The sequence below is a fragment of the Colias croceus genome, chromosome 4, assembly GCF_905220415.1.
Source record: "Colias croceus chromosome 4, ilColCroc2.1".
Taxonomy (NCBI): domain Eukaryota; kingdom Metazoa; phylum Arthropoda; class Insecta; order Lepidoptera; family Pieridae; genus Colias; species Colias croceus.
The window spans coordinates 10,057,254-10,079,670 of NC_059540.1; the positions used below are offsets into that span (position 1 = coordinate 10,057,254).

At 35.2% G+C, this 22,417-nt stretch overlaps 1 protein-coding gene across 3 annotated transcripts in view; it reads left to right on the forward strand.

Moving 5' to 3' along the window:
- LOC123690869 (serine/threonine-protein kinase NLK) overlaps window positions 1-22,417 on the forward strand; it is a 114,366-nt gene that overhangs the window by 32,279 nt on the left and 59,670 nt on the right. For all 3 annotated transcript variants that reach the window (XR_006751342.1, XM_045634970.1, XM_045634969.1), the window contains exon 2: window positions 22,129-22,258. Coding sequence is in view for 2 of the 3 variants with exons in the window: in XM_045634970.1 (XP_045490926.1) it covers window positions 22,129-22,258 (130 nt within the window). In the remaining variant the exon portion in view is untranslated. The remainder of the gene's footprint in view (window positions 1-22,128; window positions 22,259-22,417) is intronic.

The window sequence follows — 22,417 nt, forward strand, 5'->3', positions numbered from 1 at the left end:
TGCTGTATTGTTTTGTTATACAAATAGAATTAACTGAATAGGTACATGCGTTTTGGGTGGTGAATTCGTGTATAAGTTGTTTGTAGTATGGATGATGTAACATACAATTGAGTGGATGTTAATGAATACACTCTAATTAAATAAATAAAGATATGCTACGCTACATATCCGAATTACAAATTCTGAACATTTTTAGATGTTGCTTTCAATTGATTTAACTTATTGAATTAAGAAATAGAAATACAATTCGCGCTGCAAACGTTAACAATTATTAACGACAGCAAAACGAAACTAAACACAAAACAAATAGTACAGCGTGGAATGAGGTTATAAATGCCAATATGTTTACATTCCTTGCCCCGCGTATAAAGTATATCGCTATTTAAGGCATGACGCTCCAGTTAAAGGTCCCACATTTAGTCGGGAGTTACCTGTTCGGTAGGGCGACCTCTACCGGCGCGGGGCCGATGACCTCGCTACCGACGTTACTAAACTTCACCTTTACTATGCCTTTACTGATACGACTGTGAAACATGCAACCGCTTGTGTAAACTATTAGGGAAATTAAACAATGCGCCTTTGTTTCACGTGGACTGTTTTAACTTAGGATAGCTAAAAAGGCAATTGCCTTCCGCCTTAAATGGTGCATTCAAATGTTTAATTGCATTGTATTTGTGTGGGTTGTGGCGATGTTCGAGATGCATTCGAATTTAATTGCTGCCGTCATGCGCTGCTTAGAATAACGTACTAAAATTATTGCTAGCGTTTTCATTGCTAATTTCATTTCAAACTGTTGTATTAATAAGTAGGTAGGTAAACATTTGTACGATCTATTTGTAGCAAGGTCGTGATTAATTTATATCAATACAATTGCAATAATAGCCTATACATAATTAGCAAAACGGGCACCTCCAGTTGTATAGTCGTTATAGCTATAATTAAATAAAAATTGGCCAACATACACAGGATGTTCTTATTTGCCGGCATATCACGTGCCCTGACCTCTTTCCATGCCTTTGAGCAAGTTGTTGCATATTCATATGGTTTAATGTCTTTATACTTTTTTGGATTTGTTTCACTGAGGATGGAATAAATGATTGGTGATTATTCATAGCTGTTTACCTCTGCAACGATGGCGAGAATTTATATCTTGTTGTTTTTTTTTCAGATTCGACTGATTAGATTGTAGTCAATTTATGACAAATTTGTTTAGACATGTACTCTATTTAAAACGCGAGATTTACCTTTCTTTTTCATCATTAACCGATAAATGTTGAAAACATCGCGTGTAATTAATAGTTCTATTAAACCCTCATACGATGTTATTTATTTATAAACTTATAATACTATACTCGCATAAAATCAAGTGCAAGAAAAAAAAAACTTCAGTGAAAATTTATCATATTGTTATTATTGACTGTTTTAAATTAACCCTCAATAAATTGAGTACTAATATACTTGCTTATTAATAGGTTCATTATTTTGAGCATATCTTCAAAGGAATTAAACAAGATTTATATATTTATATGTATTTTATTTTAAGTTCCTTACTTCATTAAAAGTGAGTTGAGAAAAGCCTGAGTTACCTTTAATTTATGTCAGAGTCGATTTATCGGTGTCTGATTACAAAAACCCTGTTCGCCTTCTGATTTCTTATTACTTACCTACTCTGCGTTTTAAATTATTGATTTATTCTTATAAATTTATTCTTTACATTTATTGTGTGCATTTTAACAAAATATATAATGTATCCATGAGACTTAATTATACGAAATAATCATCATATTAAATTTGTTGTTCTTTTTGTTTCAGGTAATTATGTTTTATTCACTGAGATGAACTTCTATTATTATTTAACCGTAAGTGGAATTTTTTAGACGAAAATTAATACTTCTAATACTTATCGAAGTTTTTTTATCGAAGCATTCATATTGATGTTTTAACATTCTGATTTTAAAAGCGGCTCTATAAACACCCTATAACTATATGATTTGTACAATACACATATGAGTTTTTATTATACGTAAAGGTAAATATTAATTGTATTTATTAAAGAAATATGTTCGTACGTTTACATGGTTAATAATTTTTCATCAAAGCCTTTGTCCTCTCAAATGATATTCATTATATCATATACAATTATAATCGTCCAATTTGGATTCCATTAACGTCATGTCGGATTCGCGTCTCACATTATCACGCTCGTGTACACATGGTGTTTTTATTTAAATTTATAGAAAAAATAAACTCTCTAGTCAATTATTCTCGTGCACAGCTGGTATTCGACCCACCTGCACATCTGCCGAGACCCGGGGAGCTTAATGGCGAAACCACATTACGTGTTTCCTGCACTAAATGACCCACCAAAAGCTTTCGTTTTAACTCGCAGTTTAAACATTCTTTTGCACTAAGGAACGTCCTTTATGGATGTTGTTTAAATTTTCTTCTAGTCAATTTAGTACCAAAGATAGAAGTTCGTTAAGGCGTGAGAAAATTTCGGATTAACGTGTCGATTCGTAACTCGATATGCGGGACGATAGTTTAACACAGATAGAAAAGGATGTGTTTTTCTGTATAGAAATGCTTCGTATAAGGCTTTCATTAACATTAGAAAGAGAGAAATGAAGCTACTAGATATATGAGCTATATTTATTTGTTTTAAGGTATATATGGTTTTTTTTTTTTTTTTGTAAGGTGTTTCTCAATGTTAGCCAGAAGGGCTTCTACATTTTAACGCGGACGCGGGGGTGAACTGAAGGTTCACCCTGGTAGCGACATGCACAAGGGCGTCCCCCCTTGACGGGGACCACGAACCTCGGCTTGAGCTGTCGCTTGAGTGGAGGAGGCCAGAAGGGCCCTAATCGGACGGGAAGGTATATATGGGTCTACCTTTACCGGTTACGTTTAACGACATTTTTCTTACGTTCAATTGAAGCGAGACGAGGGCGTATTCAGATCTAGAAAAACAAACACCTGTATGCAATCAACATTCTTTTTAATGTCTAACAACTTGTCAGCCTTATGTTTTTGCGATTCAGTACAGGATTGTTTAAAGAACACACTTGCAATGTGTATATTTTGTAAGCGCTGAGGTGACTCGATGTCTGGTTAGTTAGTTCACGAAGTGTCTTGGAATAATGAATTGATTGTTTGATGGCATGGATTCAAGTGCAAAACTAGATTTTAAAGTAATTAGCCTTTGTATGTTATGTAAAAACTTTAACTACCTGCATTTTTAGTTGAAGAATTATGTTGTATCTCCTTTGAGTATGTAGGTACCATACGATGATAGGTAGGTACCTACGTATATAATAATATGTCAAATTGATTTTAGAAATATGGAGGCTATATTCCCTCAGTAGATAGCTACTGAAATTTAGTCACAATAACCAATATAAAGGTTCGTATTAAATCTATCGATATAACCAGTTCGGTCACTGGACCAATCTATTCGAAACAAAACTAATCAAACCACCACTAAAATAGTTGAGAACGACTAGCATTTCAGTGGCAAAATTATATTTGAATTCAAGTTAAGAATTTGTTATTTATTTTGAACTAGCTGTGCTCCGCGGTTTTACCCTCAGTGCTCCGCTTCTGTTGGTCTTAGCGAGATAATATATATAGCCTATAGCCTTCCTCGATAAATGGGCTATCTTACACCGATTAGCGAGTTCAAACAAAGCTTTATATATTATTAAGTATAGATAAATAGTATATAGATTCTAGATATGAATTTGTTATTTATATTGAATAATAGCTGGCTTGATAATTAATTGCACATTACCTTTCTGCTTGGCTAGGTTTCTGTTTTGTATCGCGGTAGCTCACAGTTTCATTAGAGATGGTCCGTTGAATCTTGTGTTTTGCAACACAAATATAGGTGCGGATACGTTTCCACGTTTGTTTCGATGTAAATGAGTTAATGAATATTCGTGTTATAGCGAGAATGTAACCTTTGGTTAATAAATTAATGTAATCAATTATTATAGAAAAGTAATATTTCTAAAATAATGTATTGTGAAGAAACAATCGTGAACAACAAAAAGTCATTGTGTGACATTACAAAGAGTCATTTTACAGTAGACGAAAATCAATATTGTTACTTGTTAGTGTTATTAATAGATCTAATGAGGAATACATTACCGTTATGTCATTAGCACTAAGTATATACTTACAGTTATGTGCCTGATATAAGATTAGCCCGCCTACCATCGAATGAATTTGTATTAGGAGTGAGATGTAAGTAATCTCACATCATTGTATTAATTTATAGATTCCACAGGAATCGTTATAATCGCATAATCTGCGTCTAAATCCAAGCTCACAATTATACATTCGTGTTTGAAATTCAATATCAATGTTAATGATGAATCTGATAACAAACGAGGTCGCCCTCGCCGTTTCCACAGCGGCCGCGGGTTTGGAAAGCGTGCATTTTGCAACGTTATCTGATACGCGAATGTTCGTTTCTCATATATACGAATGAAGTATGGCGTGTCTCACAGAGCGAGCAGCCTCGTGGAGCAACGTGGTCTATGTGGACGTGGCTCCGCCGAGGAAAACAGCGCGGCAACACACGCGCTATAAGCAAGCCCGGGCCCATACAAACCGAGTAGCAATTCCTTCGCGAGGATGTTCGCTTTGTGAAGCGAGCAGCGATACGAAATAATTATTTCGCGAAGCAGGTAGTTCTATTTGGACATGGTTCGGCCGAAGAAAGGCCTATAGGCACCTCCACACATTCAGAGCTGTTTCGAGCAGCATTTGCTTTGTGAGGCTGTTCGTTCTGTATAGATCCGCCTCTACGTGATAGTTTCTGTATAGATCCGCCGTTACGTGATAGTTTGGTTCCCATGTATGCGAATAAATGATTTAATTGACGTGCACATGTATAAGTGTCCGATGTCAAAGCGACTGCCGTAATTCTCACGTGCGTGTAATTAAGAGGCTAGTTGCTGAAGTCGGTATCGTTTATGGAATAATTGATGAACTTTGATCAGTGTTTAGTCCATGTCGTATAGGAGGTAGCAACGTTGACAAGTGAGCATTTTAGTATAGTTGGTTCTTTGATATGCTGTTCCTCTTGCTATTTCGGTTATAGTCCGGGCTGTCTGGCTGGTCGCAGTGGTTGCGTTTATTAGTGCGCATCTTATCTGCACAGGAAAATATCATTAATTTAAAGTCATTTTTTAACGCGTAATTTTTAATTTTTTGCCTTTAGCTAGATCCATTAGACATACATTTTTTATTGCAAGACGTTTTTTTCGTTGTTAAATAGGTGCCAGACGCAATTTTTATTTCAAAATAATTCAAATGTCATCGAAGTAAGTGAAATTCCATCAACATGAGTCCCAGTGAAGGATAAGTAATCACTGTGTTACTTATACTATATATAATATTCATTTTACTATTTACAGTTTTTTTGCAACAATCTACCATATCGCCTCCTTTTCCCAACGAACCTCAAATAGGACGTTAATGTAAACTTGATAAAAACCAAATATCATCAAGAAATTAAAGACTTTTTAACGGATTTTAAACGCGATTTATTCATTGTATTATTTTCCCAAGTCTTTAATTTCAAAATGTATAATACTCGCGTAAAATCAAACACTAGAAAATACAAATATCATCAAATTCATATTTATACCCAAAAGTGTAATAAATATGAAACCATCTATTAAAAATATTAGTTTACTAATTATTCAATATAAGTATTAAAAAAGGATAATATAATATAAATAATAAAGTTATTACTTACCTTTTAAGCAGACTCATGTTGATGTAATTTCACTTATTTCGATGACATTTTAGTTATTTTGAAAGAAAAATTGCGTATGGCACCTATTTTACAACGAAAAAAACGTCTTGCAATAAATAAATTATGTCTGATGGATCTATCTAAAGGCAAAAGATTAAAAATTACGCGTTAAAAAATGACTTTAAATTAAGTATATTTTCCTGTGCAGATAAGATGCGCAATAATAAACGCAACCACTGCGGCCAGCCAGACAGCCCGGACTCTAACCGAAATAGCAAGAGAAACAGTATATCAAAAACCCAACTATACTAAAATGACTTTTTTTTAAACGTTGCTAGCTCCCGTACTAATGGTCATTGGGATAACTTAAAATAGACTATCTTATTTAATGTACCTATAACCTGCCCCCCTAGCCAAGTGGCTTTCTGTTAGCGTAGCGTTCAATAGAATAGACTACGAATGTATGAGATTGACGTAAGCTGTAGATACGTTTATCTACAGCTAACGTCAATCCCATACATTCGTAGTCTATTCTATTGAACGCTACGCTAACTGAAAGCCACTTGGCTAGGGGGGCTGAATCGTATAGTCGCTCTGTATAATATAAGATTTATAATTAAACAACGGTAGGTACATCAGTTCGATATTTATAGTATTTCATGATTGAGTTGTTAAGCCTATATACCTTATACGACGAAGGTTAGACTTAAGAACATTATGATTGTAAAACATGCAATTCTTATTTAATTACAATTTATAAGCCTTATAAGATGTTAATATTATTATAAACTAGCGGTCCGCCCCGGCTTCGCCCGTGCTACATAATCACGTTTTCTCTACATAAGAACCATCCTCGTACTTCAAGGAATATAATAAAAAAAGAATTAAAGAGATCGGTACAGCTGTTCTAAAGTTATGCGCTTACCAACACATTTTGGGATTCATTTTTATATTATAGATGACGTACATTGCATATAATGCTTATTCCTCCGCTCGACATTTTCAATAATAGTCTATTAAACAATTTAATACTATGCTCTTATAGCAGCATTATTGTCCAGACGTGTTATTATCACGGCATAAATATCAGCGAGATTAGAGGTTTGAATTTCCAAAGCTTTTGTACCCTAATTAAGCATTCCGGATGCGCCGTGCGATGTATTTTATCGCCCGCGCTGCCCCTAAAATGACATTAGCGTTTTTGTAGAGACTGTGTAGCTCGCAAAAATCCCAAAGTCGTTGACTCCGATGCAGCCGGTCTAACGCCGAGGAATATTTGTCGAGAAATCGCCGAGGGAGCCAGACTCGAAATCGATCGGTTTCCTTGCCACGAATCGGAATCCCCAGGCGGTGCCATGTTGCTCAAGGCACATGCATTAACTCGAATGAATCATTTTAACCCACTGTTTGAACGGAGCTCGAATGACTGCACGTTTTTCTTTATTGCATTTAATCAACACGGCATTATGGTCGCCGTTCAGAGATGGTAAACTTTGGGCACGCTGGCTGGAGTTTTGATTCACACTGTTTCGAGAATTCTGTGAGTCATTTCGATTTAATGTGACTACTAGATTAACAGTTTGATAAACATTTATGTGTTCCTAGTATAGTCCGTCTTCTATTGAATTTATATAAATCACTTAATAGAAGCAAATACATTTCTGTTTTAGAAATAGTGGTTTTTGTCATTCTTTTTTTCTTTTACTGATGGATAAGCCTTTTGCTATACCGTTATATGAATTATCGTCGTTCATGCGTTTTGTCTTCAATACTTAACTGAGTCGAAGTGTGTTTCTTTTTGCGTTTTTCAATTGACCCTCCAGAACGTGTAGGTTACAATAAAAAGTAATTCCCTTTACGTAGACTACGTTAATGCCGGCTTAGCGTCCCGTCCAGGTATTTTGCTAAATGGGTAATCCTGCAAACGTTTATTCGATGTGGATCGTTACGTCGCTTTAAGCCGCTTGCCTCGGTGCGTGGCGTTAAGGGGATGATGGTCGCCAGATTGGCTGTGACGTCACAGGATAATTCCGGCGGGAAATGCGAATTTTGGAACATGATCGTCGTGTTGTGGTTATGCAACCGTGGAAATTAATAGATTTTATGCGATAAATTGAAAGTTGAAACGTTAAATCGAGTTATAGAAATTTTAAATAATAGTTTTCATTAAACTCCGTGGCGAAATTGAGATTTGTTAATTGTAATTGTACTGTCAGATAAATAAGTACAAAATATGACCTCACCAAGTGTAGTATAAGCTCTCACACAGTATAGGAGTATAAATAAAGCGTTATTTTTATATTTATAAGCTCCTAGTCACCTTTTCCGCAATGCGGCTTTAATTCTTTTACATTTTATTTTATACTAGCTTCCGGCCACGACTTTGTACGTGCATCCCCGTTTTTCCCCGTTCCCGCAAGAATTTCGGGAAATCCTTTCTTAGCGGATGCCTACGTCCTAACATCTATCTACCTGCATGCCAAATTTCAGCCCGATCCGTCCAGTGGTTTGGGCTGTGCGTTGATAGATCACTATATCAGACACCTTTGAGTTTTATATATATATAGAAGTTAAGGTACATAATAACATATATATATTTATAATATACCTATTACCCACCGACCGGACGTATATTTATTTGATTGTCTGCTAAAAACCGTAGTACAACGAAATTATTTATTCTATTGAATGAGGCACGGTGGGAATTTATCGAAATTTTCACTCTTTGTTCAATAAAGTCTATACAATTTTATTTCACAAACCTATAGCTATAAATGTTATTACTTAAATTATATTCTGATCATCTTTGAAATTTGACCTTTAATTTCGCAATAGGACACGTGAAGTTGATTAATGATTGTCTATCAAATAATAGATATTGTTTCTTTTGTGCTATAATTAATAATTGTATATTGCTTTCAGTAAACCAATTTCAATCAAATCGCAATAATAGTAGTATTTACCGAGCTATTTATTTACGAGTTGATGGTAGTTATTGCATCTGCATAATCAACTCCGTCGCGACCCTGATCGTTAGTGAACTCACGAAGACCAACTTGAATTTTACCGAAGTTATGTATATATTACTTTTAATTAGCATTCAACCTTTAAAACTACACTATAAGAGCGAGTTGCGAGAGAACATTTGCATATTGAAGCGCACGAGATTGCAAACTCACTATAATAACAATTTTGATTAACAATCATATCATTGAGTAAAAATGTTACATACGAATTATTGTGAACTAGTGGTCCGCCCCGGCTTCGCCCGTGGTACATATTTCGCAATAAAAGGTAGCCTATGTGCTTTCTCGGGTATCAAAATATCTCCATACCAAATTTCATGCAAATTGGTTCAGTAGTTTGGCGTGATTGTGTAACAGACAGACAGACAGAGTTACTTTCACATCTATACATATAATAAATCTGTAGAAGGGTCAATTCTGTACATTGAAAATATTGAAAAAATAAATAGCAGGGGGTGTTACTGGATCAATACCAAACCCAAATATGTGATTAAAAAAATTTTTGTCTGTCTGTCTGTCTGTCTGTCTGTCTGTCTGTCTGTCTGTCTGTATGTGAAGGCATCACGTGAAAACTATCGGTTCGATTTCGATGAAACTTGGTATAATTATACCTTATTATCCTGGGCGTAAAATAGGATACTTTTTATCCTGGAAAAATACGTAGAAAAAAAATAATCTTAATTTTTCAGTTTTATCCATAGACTTTGTTCCGTAGAACCGCGAACACACGTTGCGTATTATTATAGGCCTAGCCGTATTTGGGAATTGGGTCCAATAGATATTTATAAGATGTTATTGACAGAGGTACTCAAAATGGAGAAATAACCATCCACGCGAAGACCGACATCCGCGCGGACGGAGTCGCGGGCGGAAGCTAGTTTATAATATTAGTATGGATGCCAAAACTGATTGTTCTTATTTATCGATCACGTACATATTACGCGAGTGCGTCGCGAGTGAACGAGGGTCGGCGCCGAGATTGCAAATTTCCCGGCGCCCGCTACTCCAGGCTTGTTTGCGAGAATGTCACGTTGCCGAGCGTCCCACCCCCTCCCCTTCGACCGTCAAGCCCCGCTGCCCCTACGTGCTCTTCTCCCCGTAACTCGATATAGCTTTAAGAGGCAAACGCCTCCTTTGTGAAGCTATCATTAACGCCGCAGCTTCGCTGTCACCATTGGTTCAGGTGTCGTCAAGTTTCAATAACACGTTTTTATGGTGCAACGTTAATGTTGACGAGTACGGCACGACTGTCGTAAACTAATAATGTTTCAATTGTAACGTGACACTGATTTTCCCGTCAGCCGGCTAGAAACTATTCGTCTTTCGGAACGGGATATGAATTTCACTCCGTCGTGACACTGAAGCGTCGGATGTCAAATGATTTCCCTCAAAGACCCAAATAACTCGCGCATTTCGATATCGCTGAAACGCGAGAGGTCGACTTGAGGGCCCGCTATTTTGTTCGAAATTTTTCATTTTATTTTCTTGAGCACCAGGGAATCTGGGATATTCAGATATGTCACATCTCCAATGGATTCGTTGAGGTCAACGTGCTCATTCTGATTTACAAACAATGGATTCGCGAGCGCATCGCTTTTGCAAACGATGAAATATTGGTAATGGCCAATTCGGCATAATGTATGCGAACATTGCGAACGTGAGCGTGGCGTCGGTAACGTAGCTTTATATTGTTTAAATGTATCGGGTTGTCTAATACACGGTTATTTAGGGACATTCTTTTCACTCTCGTCTAAGCCTCCCTTTCAGTCGATTCGCAAAGAGCCCCCGAACCCTCGTCGAACCGCCCCTATCTCTGACGGCCAGCGGCTTGTGGATTACGAAACTTAAATCATTCGCCCCTTTGTTGCGAACGTCGGAATATTTTTTACCCCCGTCCCGGCGATATCTGAACGCTTGTCTTATCGCTTTTATCTCCGCTTTGTGTTAATATCTACAATCTCGATATTACAATGTGTTTTAGAAATAATATGCAAATTCCATTTAACATCTGACGATATTGAATTTTTAAAGTAATATTCCATAGATTATGTTTAACTTGTTGATGGATGGTTTACGTTGTTGCATCGAAGTAATAATAGTTCATCCATAATAGTTAGGCATGTACATGTTTCCTAGCGTTGTTTAATGTAATTTGAGACATTCATAACAATGACACGGTCCAGTTGCTTATCTCCGAGTGCAATTTCTTTGTTCGCCGTATACGCAGTTTCTCTAAAGGGAACGAGCTAGATAAGCCCAAGAAGGCCATCCAGCCCCTGCAGATGGCAGATAGTTGAGAACCTTCCCCGGTTATATTTCTCCTCCTATCGCCCTGTCTTTCTCAAACATTATTTAACGTGAACGCTCGCGTAGTTCTTTATAAGTGCGCAGTAAATTATGGTATGCGATTTTATATCTTTGCAGTTAGAGCTTTGGACGATTCCTTTAAAAGCTGCGTTATTAAATTTATTATATTCAGGCTTGAAAGCAAATAGCTTTATATTGCTTTAGCGGTTTTATTTATTCCGAGTGATATATAATTATTGGTTTCTTTTTGCGGCAGCAGGTGGTCCGCTGTACTCGTATTTAAGCGGTATTTCTTTTGATTTCATATCTGACAATAGTTATAATGAGAAATGTTTACTATGTAGCAAATTTTATATTACAATACTTGTTGTATAGATGTGTTCTTTGTTTATGGGCGTTTTACATTGGAAATAAATGAACTACATATGTATATTGGGGCGTGGTTTAGGCTCTACATAGTTTATTTAAGTCTTAATTTGAATAAATATTTTCAGTTATCGGCAGCACGGCCGTAATTCAGTCTGCGGTCAGCCGGTCGGATCGGCCCCGTTATTAACGAGCCAAACGTCGCCATTTTTGTCAGTCAATTAAAGCCACGGCCGGTTTTGAATACTTACCGTTGTGAGGACTATTTCTGTATAGTTTGCAGTTCGCTTTCGATTTTGATGTCCTTATTCTGTGTTATTGATAAACGATGAATGTGGGAATTCAGAACCTGTATCGCGTAACCTATTCAATTGCTGTCCTCGTTCGAATTATTGTGATATTCTATAAATTATGGTTAGGCCAAGGTCGTATATGAATCGTACATTTCCTATACGGAAAATAGAAAGTAGGTATTCATTAACTTCTTGGAAATATATCTTTTGTATAAGAATTCTATTTACGATATGTCAGAATTAATAAAGAGGATTTAATTTGTCGTAATCGAGGCATCAAACTTGTGATAACCACTAGCTAATGAAAGAGAAGCGTCGATTCACAGCACTACTCTGAGTCGTATTAAAAGTTATCGCGTGTTAGATAAATATTAATGAGTGGTGCCAGCGGCGTGGGATCGCACCAGTTACTACGTTTACGTGATCAGCTGTGGTGACGTGGGCGCGCGTCAGAGACTCGCCCGACGCTATATAGTGATTGTAGTTTATACTGAGCGGTATAGTAATGTGTGAGCGAATGCTTTGCGTTGATCGTGGGAGACTTTATAGACTTGTAGACGTAGGTACTATTTTTTTTTATTAACAATAGGCAGAGGTTTGGCCACAATCAATCAAACAAGTACAATAAATCAAAGAAAAGTTTTTTTTTGTATCACTTTTGTATATAAAAAGATCTTAATAAAGACAGGTTATTATCTGGTTCAATACCGCAGTATATAATCTTTATGTGAATAATAATCAAATGTCTCTAGTTTACATACAATGAAGTAAAACCAGCCTCATATTTCTCATAGTTATACAAAACTTTTTACAAGAGTAACGCATAATTAACTAATTTCCATTTGATTGGAACGATCCTATAATATTATGCACGAACAGAAAAGAGTTTCATACACGATTAATTCTTTATATTGGGTGTTATTCTTAATTAATTGACGTTTATGTTCATTACAGCAGCCCCCATACCATGTTGTGTCTTATGGGCCCTCTTCACAATGGGCAGCACTGGGCAAGTAGAGGGAATTATGATACTGTGAGCTAGCTCTAAATGTCTATTATCGGCCGTCATTTTAGGTGTTTTTTCATAATAGCCGTAATAGCGGCAAACATCGACGAACATATCTTTGGCCAAAGCTGCCCATTGAGAAGAGGGTCCATTAGCCACTTCCAAGTCATAGAACAGTATTAGGTATATATCCAGTGCGGAAGAATGAAAGCGCTATATAGGTCATCTAGCGCCATCACTTTCTCACACTGGACATAATACTGCTATAAGACATCATGGTTACCCTCATGAACATATTGTGACTATAAATCTATCAGCGTTATTAATTGCAGGAAGTGCAATATAACTATATGGGTCAAGTGAGTGTTGGCTCGTTTGTAACAGGCTGTTAGTGGACTGAGTCATTTCACAAGCAGGTGCTGAAGTTTTAACGAACCTTCTAGAAAGATATCGATGTTTCTAGAAGAATTATGCCCATAAAAGTTATGGTATATTGATATTTTGAACAGTCTTCGATGCGAAATGCGAAAGTTAGTGAGGAAGGATGGATGTTTGTTACTCTTTCACGTAAATACGACTGAACCGATGACAATGAAATTTGGTATGTTGGAAGCTTAAGTTAAAGAATGAAGCATAGGCATGTTTATCCTGGAAATCCCACAGGAACGGGAACTATGCGGGTTTTTCTTTGAATACGCGGGCGAAGCCTCGGTCGGAAATCTCGCAGAGAATAAAATCTATTGTTTTCAACTCCGTAAGACAAGACGCTGGTTGATATTGAAGAAATATAATATTAAGTTAGATATTAAGTTAGACATAGTTAGTTACAAGATACGATTTTGCACGTGACTCAATAAAAAGTAGGTATCTTCTATTATAAAAAGTACTTAGAGTCTTAGTGTTGAAATTAGATGCCTCGATTAATATAGTCACATCTGCATTTCAATTTCATCTCTATTTATATAGAGGTAAGACTGAATTTTGGCCTAAGTAATTAGTTTCGCGATGTAAGAAGCCCCACATACGTAATGAGGACGTTTGGAACACATGTGGGTTAAGTTAGGTTCAGAGCTGTGTGATGTAAACAGTTTTAACTTTTAAAGGACTATAATTAAATTGTGATGGGTATTTATATTTTTTAGTTTTATTAGTTTAGCGCTATTAATGATACAGAGATGAAAAAGGAGAAGACCGTATGTTTTAAATAGTATCGTACGAAACACTTTTACGGCATTAGGTATCTATATAAATCATTCATTTACAAATATTTTGTCTTAGCGAGTTTAGAAAAACGCTTTGGGTAATCTAATATCTAATATATATCTATTATAAAGGCGAAAGTTTGTATGGATGTATGGATGTTTGTTACTCTTTCACGTAAAAACTACTGAACCGATTACAATGAAATTTAGCACACATATAGAGGGTAACTTGGATTAACACATAGGATAGTTTTTATCCCGGAAATCCCACGGGAACGGGAACTATGCGGGTTTTCCTTTGCAAACGCGGGCGAAGCCGCGGGCGGAAATCTAGTATATTATGATTGTATAGTTTAGGATACGAGTATAAAACTGGCAATAGTAAAATGGAGAGTGGAAATTGTACTCTGATAAAAAGATACGATGGAAAATACCTAAGTTAAATCAACGATTTGTAGAAAAGTATTATATTAGTAGATACACATTTTAATTAACAATAAAACAAATGCAATTACCACGATAAGATTGCTATGCAAGTAATAAAAGTACTAATTAAATGAGTTTTAATTATAATGTTTCAACTTTCAAAATGTTTATTTGATACTAAAATTCTATGTGTTTAATTAGACGAAGGAAAAACATTTGAAGTATCTACATAATCTAAATTTATTTAAATATATTATTCTCACTAGTACATAGATATGCTTATGGGCGGCGTGTATCGCTTAACACCAGGCGACGCGTCTGCTTGTTTGCTGTCCTATACCATAAAAAAAAAAAAAAAAAAAAAAAAAAAACTACTACGCGTACCTACGTATTACGGTGCATTTACATCAAACGAGCGAATGCTCATTCTAACCCCACTATGTGAAATTCTTAGTACGTTTGTAAAGATTATATGCAATGTTCTAATACTGAACAACACTGAGTTCGAGTTTTCGTTTACACTAAAAGATCACGAAAGAATTCTGTTGTTCTAGCTCTAGCTCTGTGTTCGTATGATGTAAATGCACCGTAACAAAACCGTGCAAAACTATATTATCACAGCGTGATTTATTTAATTATTATCTATTATTGCAAGCGAAAGTTATTCACTTATGTTTAAATAATTATTGTACGGCATACACGCAAGTAATTAAATTGTAATATTGACAAAATAACATTGATTACAATAAATAAGTTGTATATTTTCTCTTATAGTTTAACGTATATTATACGTACGTTTGTTTTTTGAAATAATTTATCAAAAAAATTTGCTAAATTATTTCAATTTTAAGTCGCACAAAATGAAGATAAGTAACTAAAGAATAATTTAAATGTAAATCTATAGATAAAACCCAATTAACATCCTAAATACGCAAAATGCATCTGATTTCAGTCTATTTGCTTAATTAATTCTCTTGACGTAATAAACTTTTTAGATAATATTTGCTAACAAAATTTTGTTTCGTTGACTATTGATGGATAGCTTTTCTTTGTTATCTTATTTCATGATTATTTTAAACAATGAGCACTTATAAATGACCACCTGTGCCCCGCGGTTTTACCCGCATTGCTCACGTCCTATTAGTCTAAGCGTGATGATATAATATAGCCTGTAGGCTTCCTCGATAAACAGACTATCTAACAGTCAACAGTGTTATAATTTTTCAAATCGGACCCGTGTTTCCTGAGATTAACGCTTTCAAGCAAGCAAACTCGACAGCTCTATAATATTAGTATAGATGAATACATAGAAGCCCTTTTAAGCGCTCTAAACTTAAATCATTATAATTTTAGCGCACACAAAGTATCGATGACGTCACAGTTTGCGTACAATATTGTTATATTGGGTCAAACAACTCTAATTGCACTGAAACGACTTCCCGGCAGTGTCAGGTGTAATATAAATGGCGAAATATACTTAGCACAACGTTTTATTTGTTTGACGTATTAAGAATGATTCATCTACACTGTGCTGGGACCGGGTCGTCCTGGAGACGGAAAACTCATGAAACAAAAGAATCCATTTACATTTCAACGCCTTACCCCGCCCGTGCTCGGTCGAACCACGGTCAGCAAGAATCACTACTGTATGCAAAAAGTACTTATGTAGGTACAATAATAATGTTTGATCGCGCCCGGACGGGACACGGTCCAGTCGCGACATGGTGTAGTGTAAACCATGCTTTATGATGTCTTCTGGATATAAAAAATATGAGCCAGTCAGCAGTCACGTGTGTATTGATTTATTGAGTGTACTGTAATGAGGTGAAAAGCTTAAAAAACGAGGTCATTGACTTACTTTGTTCAAGAAAATGTGCACACAAACGACACACGAAACTATATTATATATATTTTCGTATGTCCAATGTTTTGGCTCAAGAGGTGAAATCAAATAAGTTTTTTTTTTAAGTTTTCAATTAATCATTTATTTTTAGATAAATATCAAAAGTGTTCATACTGTCGATATTTCATCAATAATCGCTTATGAATGAGAAAAATGAAACGCACAAGCAAATTAGACATTTTATTTTATTTTAAATCAACTTCGTCCGACTGAATATCTCGTTTCAGATCTCAAGGCTTTTGGCACCTTTTAAGGCTTCACCAGTTACGTTTCCTCAACCTCTTAAATGTTGAACACGCTACATTCATTTAAGAACGATTTGTTAAATATTAATTAAATTTGCCAGGAATCAAAATGCTTTGAAGCGCTTTCAATTATAAATTGTAAATACAGGGATGTTGTAAGTTGATCAATTTTAAGGGAAATGAGATTTATGTTTCTCATTAAATGAATATTGAAGTGAATTTGCAATACAATTTTGTAATACAATCCTTATTATCACCTTTGATTTAGTAGTGTTTAATTAGAAGATTTTTCTGTTTGTTTTAATTTTTTTTTTCAGTAGGTATAAATATTATAATTATAAAAGTTTATTCATAGGTTATCGCAAGACAGATAATGGTTTTGTAGCCAAGTTTTTAGTCAATTTCAAATGTAATGCATTAGGTGATTCTACAATAATTGATTACCAACGCCTAGTCAAGAGTCACTTATGTTTAGGCATATTAGTATCACTATCACTACATAGTATAAAACAAAGTCGCTTTCTCTGTCCCTATGTCCCTTTGTATGCTTAAATCTTTAAAACTACGAAACGGATTTTGATTTGTTTTTTTTAACAGATAGAGTGATTCAAGAGGAAGGTTTTAGTGTATAATTTATGAGGTTTTAGATATAGCGGGCGAAGCCGTGGGCGGTAAGCTAGTATTGTAATAATTCAATGGTTTGGTGTTAAGTATACAATTAAAGGTGATGGGTGATTTACTGTATTATGTTTGGAAGCAATTGTTGATAAGTGTATGTATTTGGTAAGAGACTGGTTAGTTGCTACATCTCTTACGTACGGCTATTTACATAAATAATAAAGATGTTTTAATGCTTTATATGTACTTTATACGAGTTATCTATACTTAATATTATAAAGCTGAAGAGTTTGTTTGTTTGTTTGAACGCGCTAATCTCGGGAACTACTGATTCTATTTGAAAAATTCTTTCGGTGTTTGATAGCTCATTTATCGAGGAAGGATAGGCTATATATCATCACGCTACGACCAACGGGAGTGGAGCCACGGGGGTGAAACCGCGCGGAGCAGCTAGTTTTAAATATAACTAAAACGCTATTATTAAATTTCATTTAAATATCATCAAAACGATCGAAAGGAGCTGATAAGATATTTTATTTATTCAATTTACATTATCTTATCGCTAAATCAGTTTTAAACTAGAAAACTAATACATTTATCTAGCAAAAACATTTCTCAATTCTTAACTAACAATCCCATTTGCAAAGGATTGGGAGCTGTTATTCCTTAAAAATATTGTAGGTAGCATACACTAAAACTCTGAAAGCCTGTTCCTATACCTATGTAACAAGACACCAAATGAAATAGCCTAACATATACAACCGACAACGTCACATGCCCTTTAACTATATACCACGAAAATAAGTCGCGTACACACACCGAGGCTAGGTGCTACGTTGACATTGCCGCGAGAGGCGAGATGTAAAATGTGTCGGAAACACTGATAGTCCGGCATTGACACACTTCCCAGCTTCCTGTCACAAATATCTTTTTGTTTTGCTATTTTTGTATGGTTTTTTTTGCGTGTGTTGTGTGTGATAAGGAGGAACGTCATTGGGGTCGGCTTAGATTCGAATGTGTGGATTCATCAGATTTTAGGGTTACGCAGAATAAGCCTTTCTTACTTTACCTTTCAACTCATGTATGTTGTCAATTCTTAGTTGAAATGGTTGAATTGTAACTTATAATTCAGAATAAGATTAGCCAATAGAGTAGGTATTATAATACGAGGCACCTAGTCTTCTTGCAATTTCGTTTTGAGAAAAAATACTGTATAACAAGCGAAGCCTACGTACTTTGAACTTTGAAGTATACCTACACCTAAAATATTAAGTAACAAATATACTAAGGCTTACGCCACTCGATCATTATCCTTCACACGATACACTGTACATACCTACAATATATTATATAGGTATACACTGCTTCTAGAAGTAATATTCCAAGAGAGGAAATTAAAAAGGAAAGAGGAAAATGTATTTGCGAGATAACGCATTGCGTGCGAGCGTCAGGTTTCACCGACGTGGGAGTGCGGTTAATGAGATTAATATAGGAAAACCTTGGATGTGGTTAAAGTTAAGACGGTGTTCCAAATTTGTAATACTGTTATCTTTAGCGGCTTATTTATTTTGTGAAATTGGCAAAGTGTGTTCGGATATGTGATACTTAAAACGCCAGTTACGTATTTGCTTTCATATCGTTTGCAAAATTATCATAAGCAATTAATTCATAGGGTAGAAATAAAAAAATGTTGTGTGGTTTTATGAAACCACGGTAAAAGTGAAACTTTTTTTCACAATATAGACATTTAACTAAAAATTATCGTATATGTACGATAATTATCGTACGTATCGTGCGTCACGCGACATGCGCTACACAGACCAAAAAGTTTGAGACGATGTAATAAAAGTTTCACTTTAAAATATTATATATTTTTTGAGATAAATCTTCTGAGTAAAATGTAAGCGGTAATATTAGATAATATTAATACGTACAAATTGTCTAATGATAGACAATACCGATTAAATTCCTAGTAGGGTTTGAAACCGGAGTTATCTAAAATATGCTGTCACAACATGCAAAATAGTTCGTATTTGGTGGTATCTGTATTCTGTAGCGTGATATTGCGGACTCGGACAGATTTATTATTTAAAAATTTCTGTCAAATTAGATTTATGTTTTGGGTTAAAAAAAGAAATAGCAAAGGTACATAGTTATTTTTCATCAATTGTGGTACCAAAACACCTTTTAACACACTATTGAACCTACTATTAATTATTTACTTAAAATTAGTTATTGTTTCACTACAATTTTTTCAGTTCATTGCCCATTATGTAATATTTTGTACTCAATCACATATCAGTCGTACAAACAAAGGGCATTGTGTTTCAAATTGCTTTTATATCCACTAAGTAGATACGTATGTGTACCTACAGGATATTAGCTCCTCCCAACTATCCGGCATATCCTTTCTGTTTACGGAAGGTTAGCTTATCGTACATCCGAGGGCTCCGAAGCCCCGGGAATCCGTGGAAAGCTTTGCTGAAGGATCATGTGTTATTTATATACTTTTTTTGCAAATATTTGTCATTGTTTATCGTGAAAATTCTGTGTACACATAATATCTAAGTTATGTACATTTTGTACTCATCATTTGTTCTTATTTGGCTCGAACGATAAATCGTTTGTTTTGTTCGCCTTTATGATATTTGATAGATGAATCAAAAAATAGGCTATGGTATGTAATTATGGGAAGTGATAAAGTGTATATGTAGTAAAGTAAGTGATTAATCGTTAATCTAGAACAAATATAAGTGACAACATGTATCATGTTGGTTTATCCGCTAGATAATAATAATAATTATTTCAATACTCATATTATTTCGTAATAAAATTGATGGTATATGAATGATAATTTTGTCCCTTACCTATTATGTATTTCAAAAACGAATAAACAACTTGGACTTAGGCAATGGATGCTCAGATCGAACTATCTATAGGTAATGATAAGTTCATACAAAAACCGTTAGGTATATTATCTGCATAAATAAGTAGGATTGAAGAGAAATGGAGAAGGATGTATGGTGGTTATCGTGTGCTAGATCTATATTAAAGTTTTGTATTATATAGTACTAAGCAAGTACTAAGACTGAAGTGGACTATATATATAATAGAAAGCGGAAATAGTTACGGTTCGTAAACGTATTCTTATCAACGTCGCCCATGTTTCAAGGGCTATCCATAATTTCGATAATATTTAACCACACCATTACAATATCAATTGATCTCTTCGCGTTAAAATATTTATAATTTGAACTCTAAAGCTTTGTGAAAGCAACATACAATCATTTGAGCAACTGAAAATACACATAACATCCGCTATTGCCCGATCGCGAATCGCACGCTGTATTTAATTGATACGAAACATAGTTCTATCTCCGGCTAGTCTTACTGCTAACATCGAGCCACTGTTTCTCTTTATCAATAACGAGCTATAAAAACGTTCATTGTGCCCGTTAACACCTTACTGAACAATGCGATGGCTCCTGTCTTTTCTTTTCACGGTAACTCGACGATGTCCTTTATTTTTGCCCCTTCTCACGCTCAAATAAACTCCAATAAAAGAGACGCTCAGTATTGTCGATTAACAAACAATTTCCTTTACAATAATGTTTTATTTTTCACTCGATTTATTGTGCCGGCTCTTTGGGTTAGCGTTTTTGTTTGGTAAATGGTAAAAGGCAGGTTATTAATTGTTGCTGTGTGGGCTTGCAGTGAACGTGAAATTTTCAATAATATACCTACCTCACAAACCTGCAAATATTTATTTTTTGAACAAGAATCTGATGATAAGTATGCTAAATTAGATTAGTTATTTTTCTCCTTGAGTAGATCGATGCTAAATTGCAGAGAAATATTGAGGGTCTCAATCTATCGATATTAATGTTAACGATACAAACTATTAAAATGTTTTACTAGCTTGTTATCATATTCCATTTAGCTGAAGCAAAGCGCCCATTAACTTTAATCACTATTATAATTTATATCTTGTACACCGACGCATCAGGTAAAATATATTTTGTTCCATTATGCAAATGATGCAAAACCTTATTGCAATAATTTAAAACGTATCTCAAAACGAAGAGCAATAATATAAGTGGGTACGATGATTAAATTTTAAATATCAAGCGTCACCTGTAGGCGTAATATCCTTACAGCGCGGTCGTTAAAATAATTAAACACACCTTTACGTACGTAATAAATGTAATTAACATTGAATGAATTCAGGTGTTGTTGAACTTAAAGCTGTTTTGACCTGAGCGTTTCCGGCGATTGTTACACGATCTGTCGCCAAAACGGGACCCTTCGGTTGGTTCTGTATATGGGGTACAGACATATGTGATGTGCATACGGCCTTATTGATATAGCGAATATTTGATTGGCTTTTCGATTTGTGGGGCGAAATTCGTGTGAACTGTGAAGTCAGTAGAGAGGAATAATTTGATTCATAGTTTATCACGAAACATAAAAATTGTTGTAAATAATAAGAATTCGTACATATGTGTATCTTACGTGCGACTTTATCGTCGATAAAAAAAACACAAGTACTTAAGTTTTTTTGGGATTAGGCAAGCATTTGACCATCACTTCGCCTGTTGGAAAGCGACAAGCGTGGTCTAGGATGGAGCATGTTTACCTAATAAATGCCTATTCACATTACTTTTGAATAAATCCAGATTGTACCTAGTTACTGGTTATAACGGAAGTACGCACTTGTTATAAAGATATCTTAACGTTTCTCAGTGATCCTTCAAAATAAGAAACTGGTGGATGTGTTTTTCAACAAACAATTCACGATTATATGCGCCCACGTTTCCATTATGAAGTTTTATAGGTTTAAAAAAAAACAAAGATTAATTTTGCCCGACGGTGATGAAATCCAACGGTCCATACGGGCCCTTATATTTGGTATATTTAACGTTTTTATGTTCTTTACCTATTCCAGTGTCTAAAATATTGTTTTTGTTACCAGGGCAGTGACGGACCCTCGCGACGGGCGGCGAGTGGCCCTCAAGAAGCTGCCGAACGTGTTCCAGTCGCTGGTCTCCTCCAAGCGCGTCTTCCGCGAGCTCAAGATGCTCTGCTTCTTCAAACATGAAAACGTGAGTTTGTGGTACCATTAAAATACTTATATTTTATAAGTTAGATATAAGCTATATGTAGAATAGGCAGGTAGATAGTGACATATACATAATAGGGTGGGAAGAAAAACATATGTTTACCGAGTGATAGACCTATGTGTATTTAATAATTTTAAATTA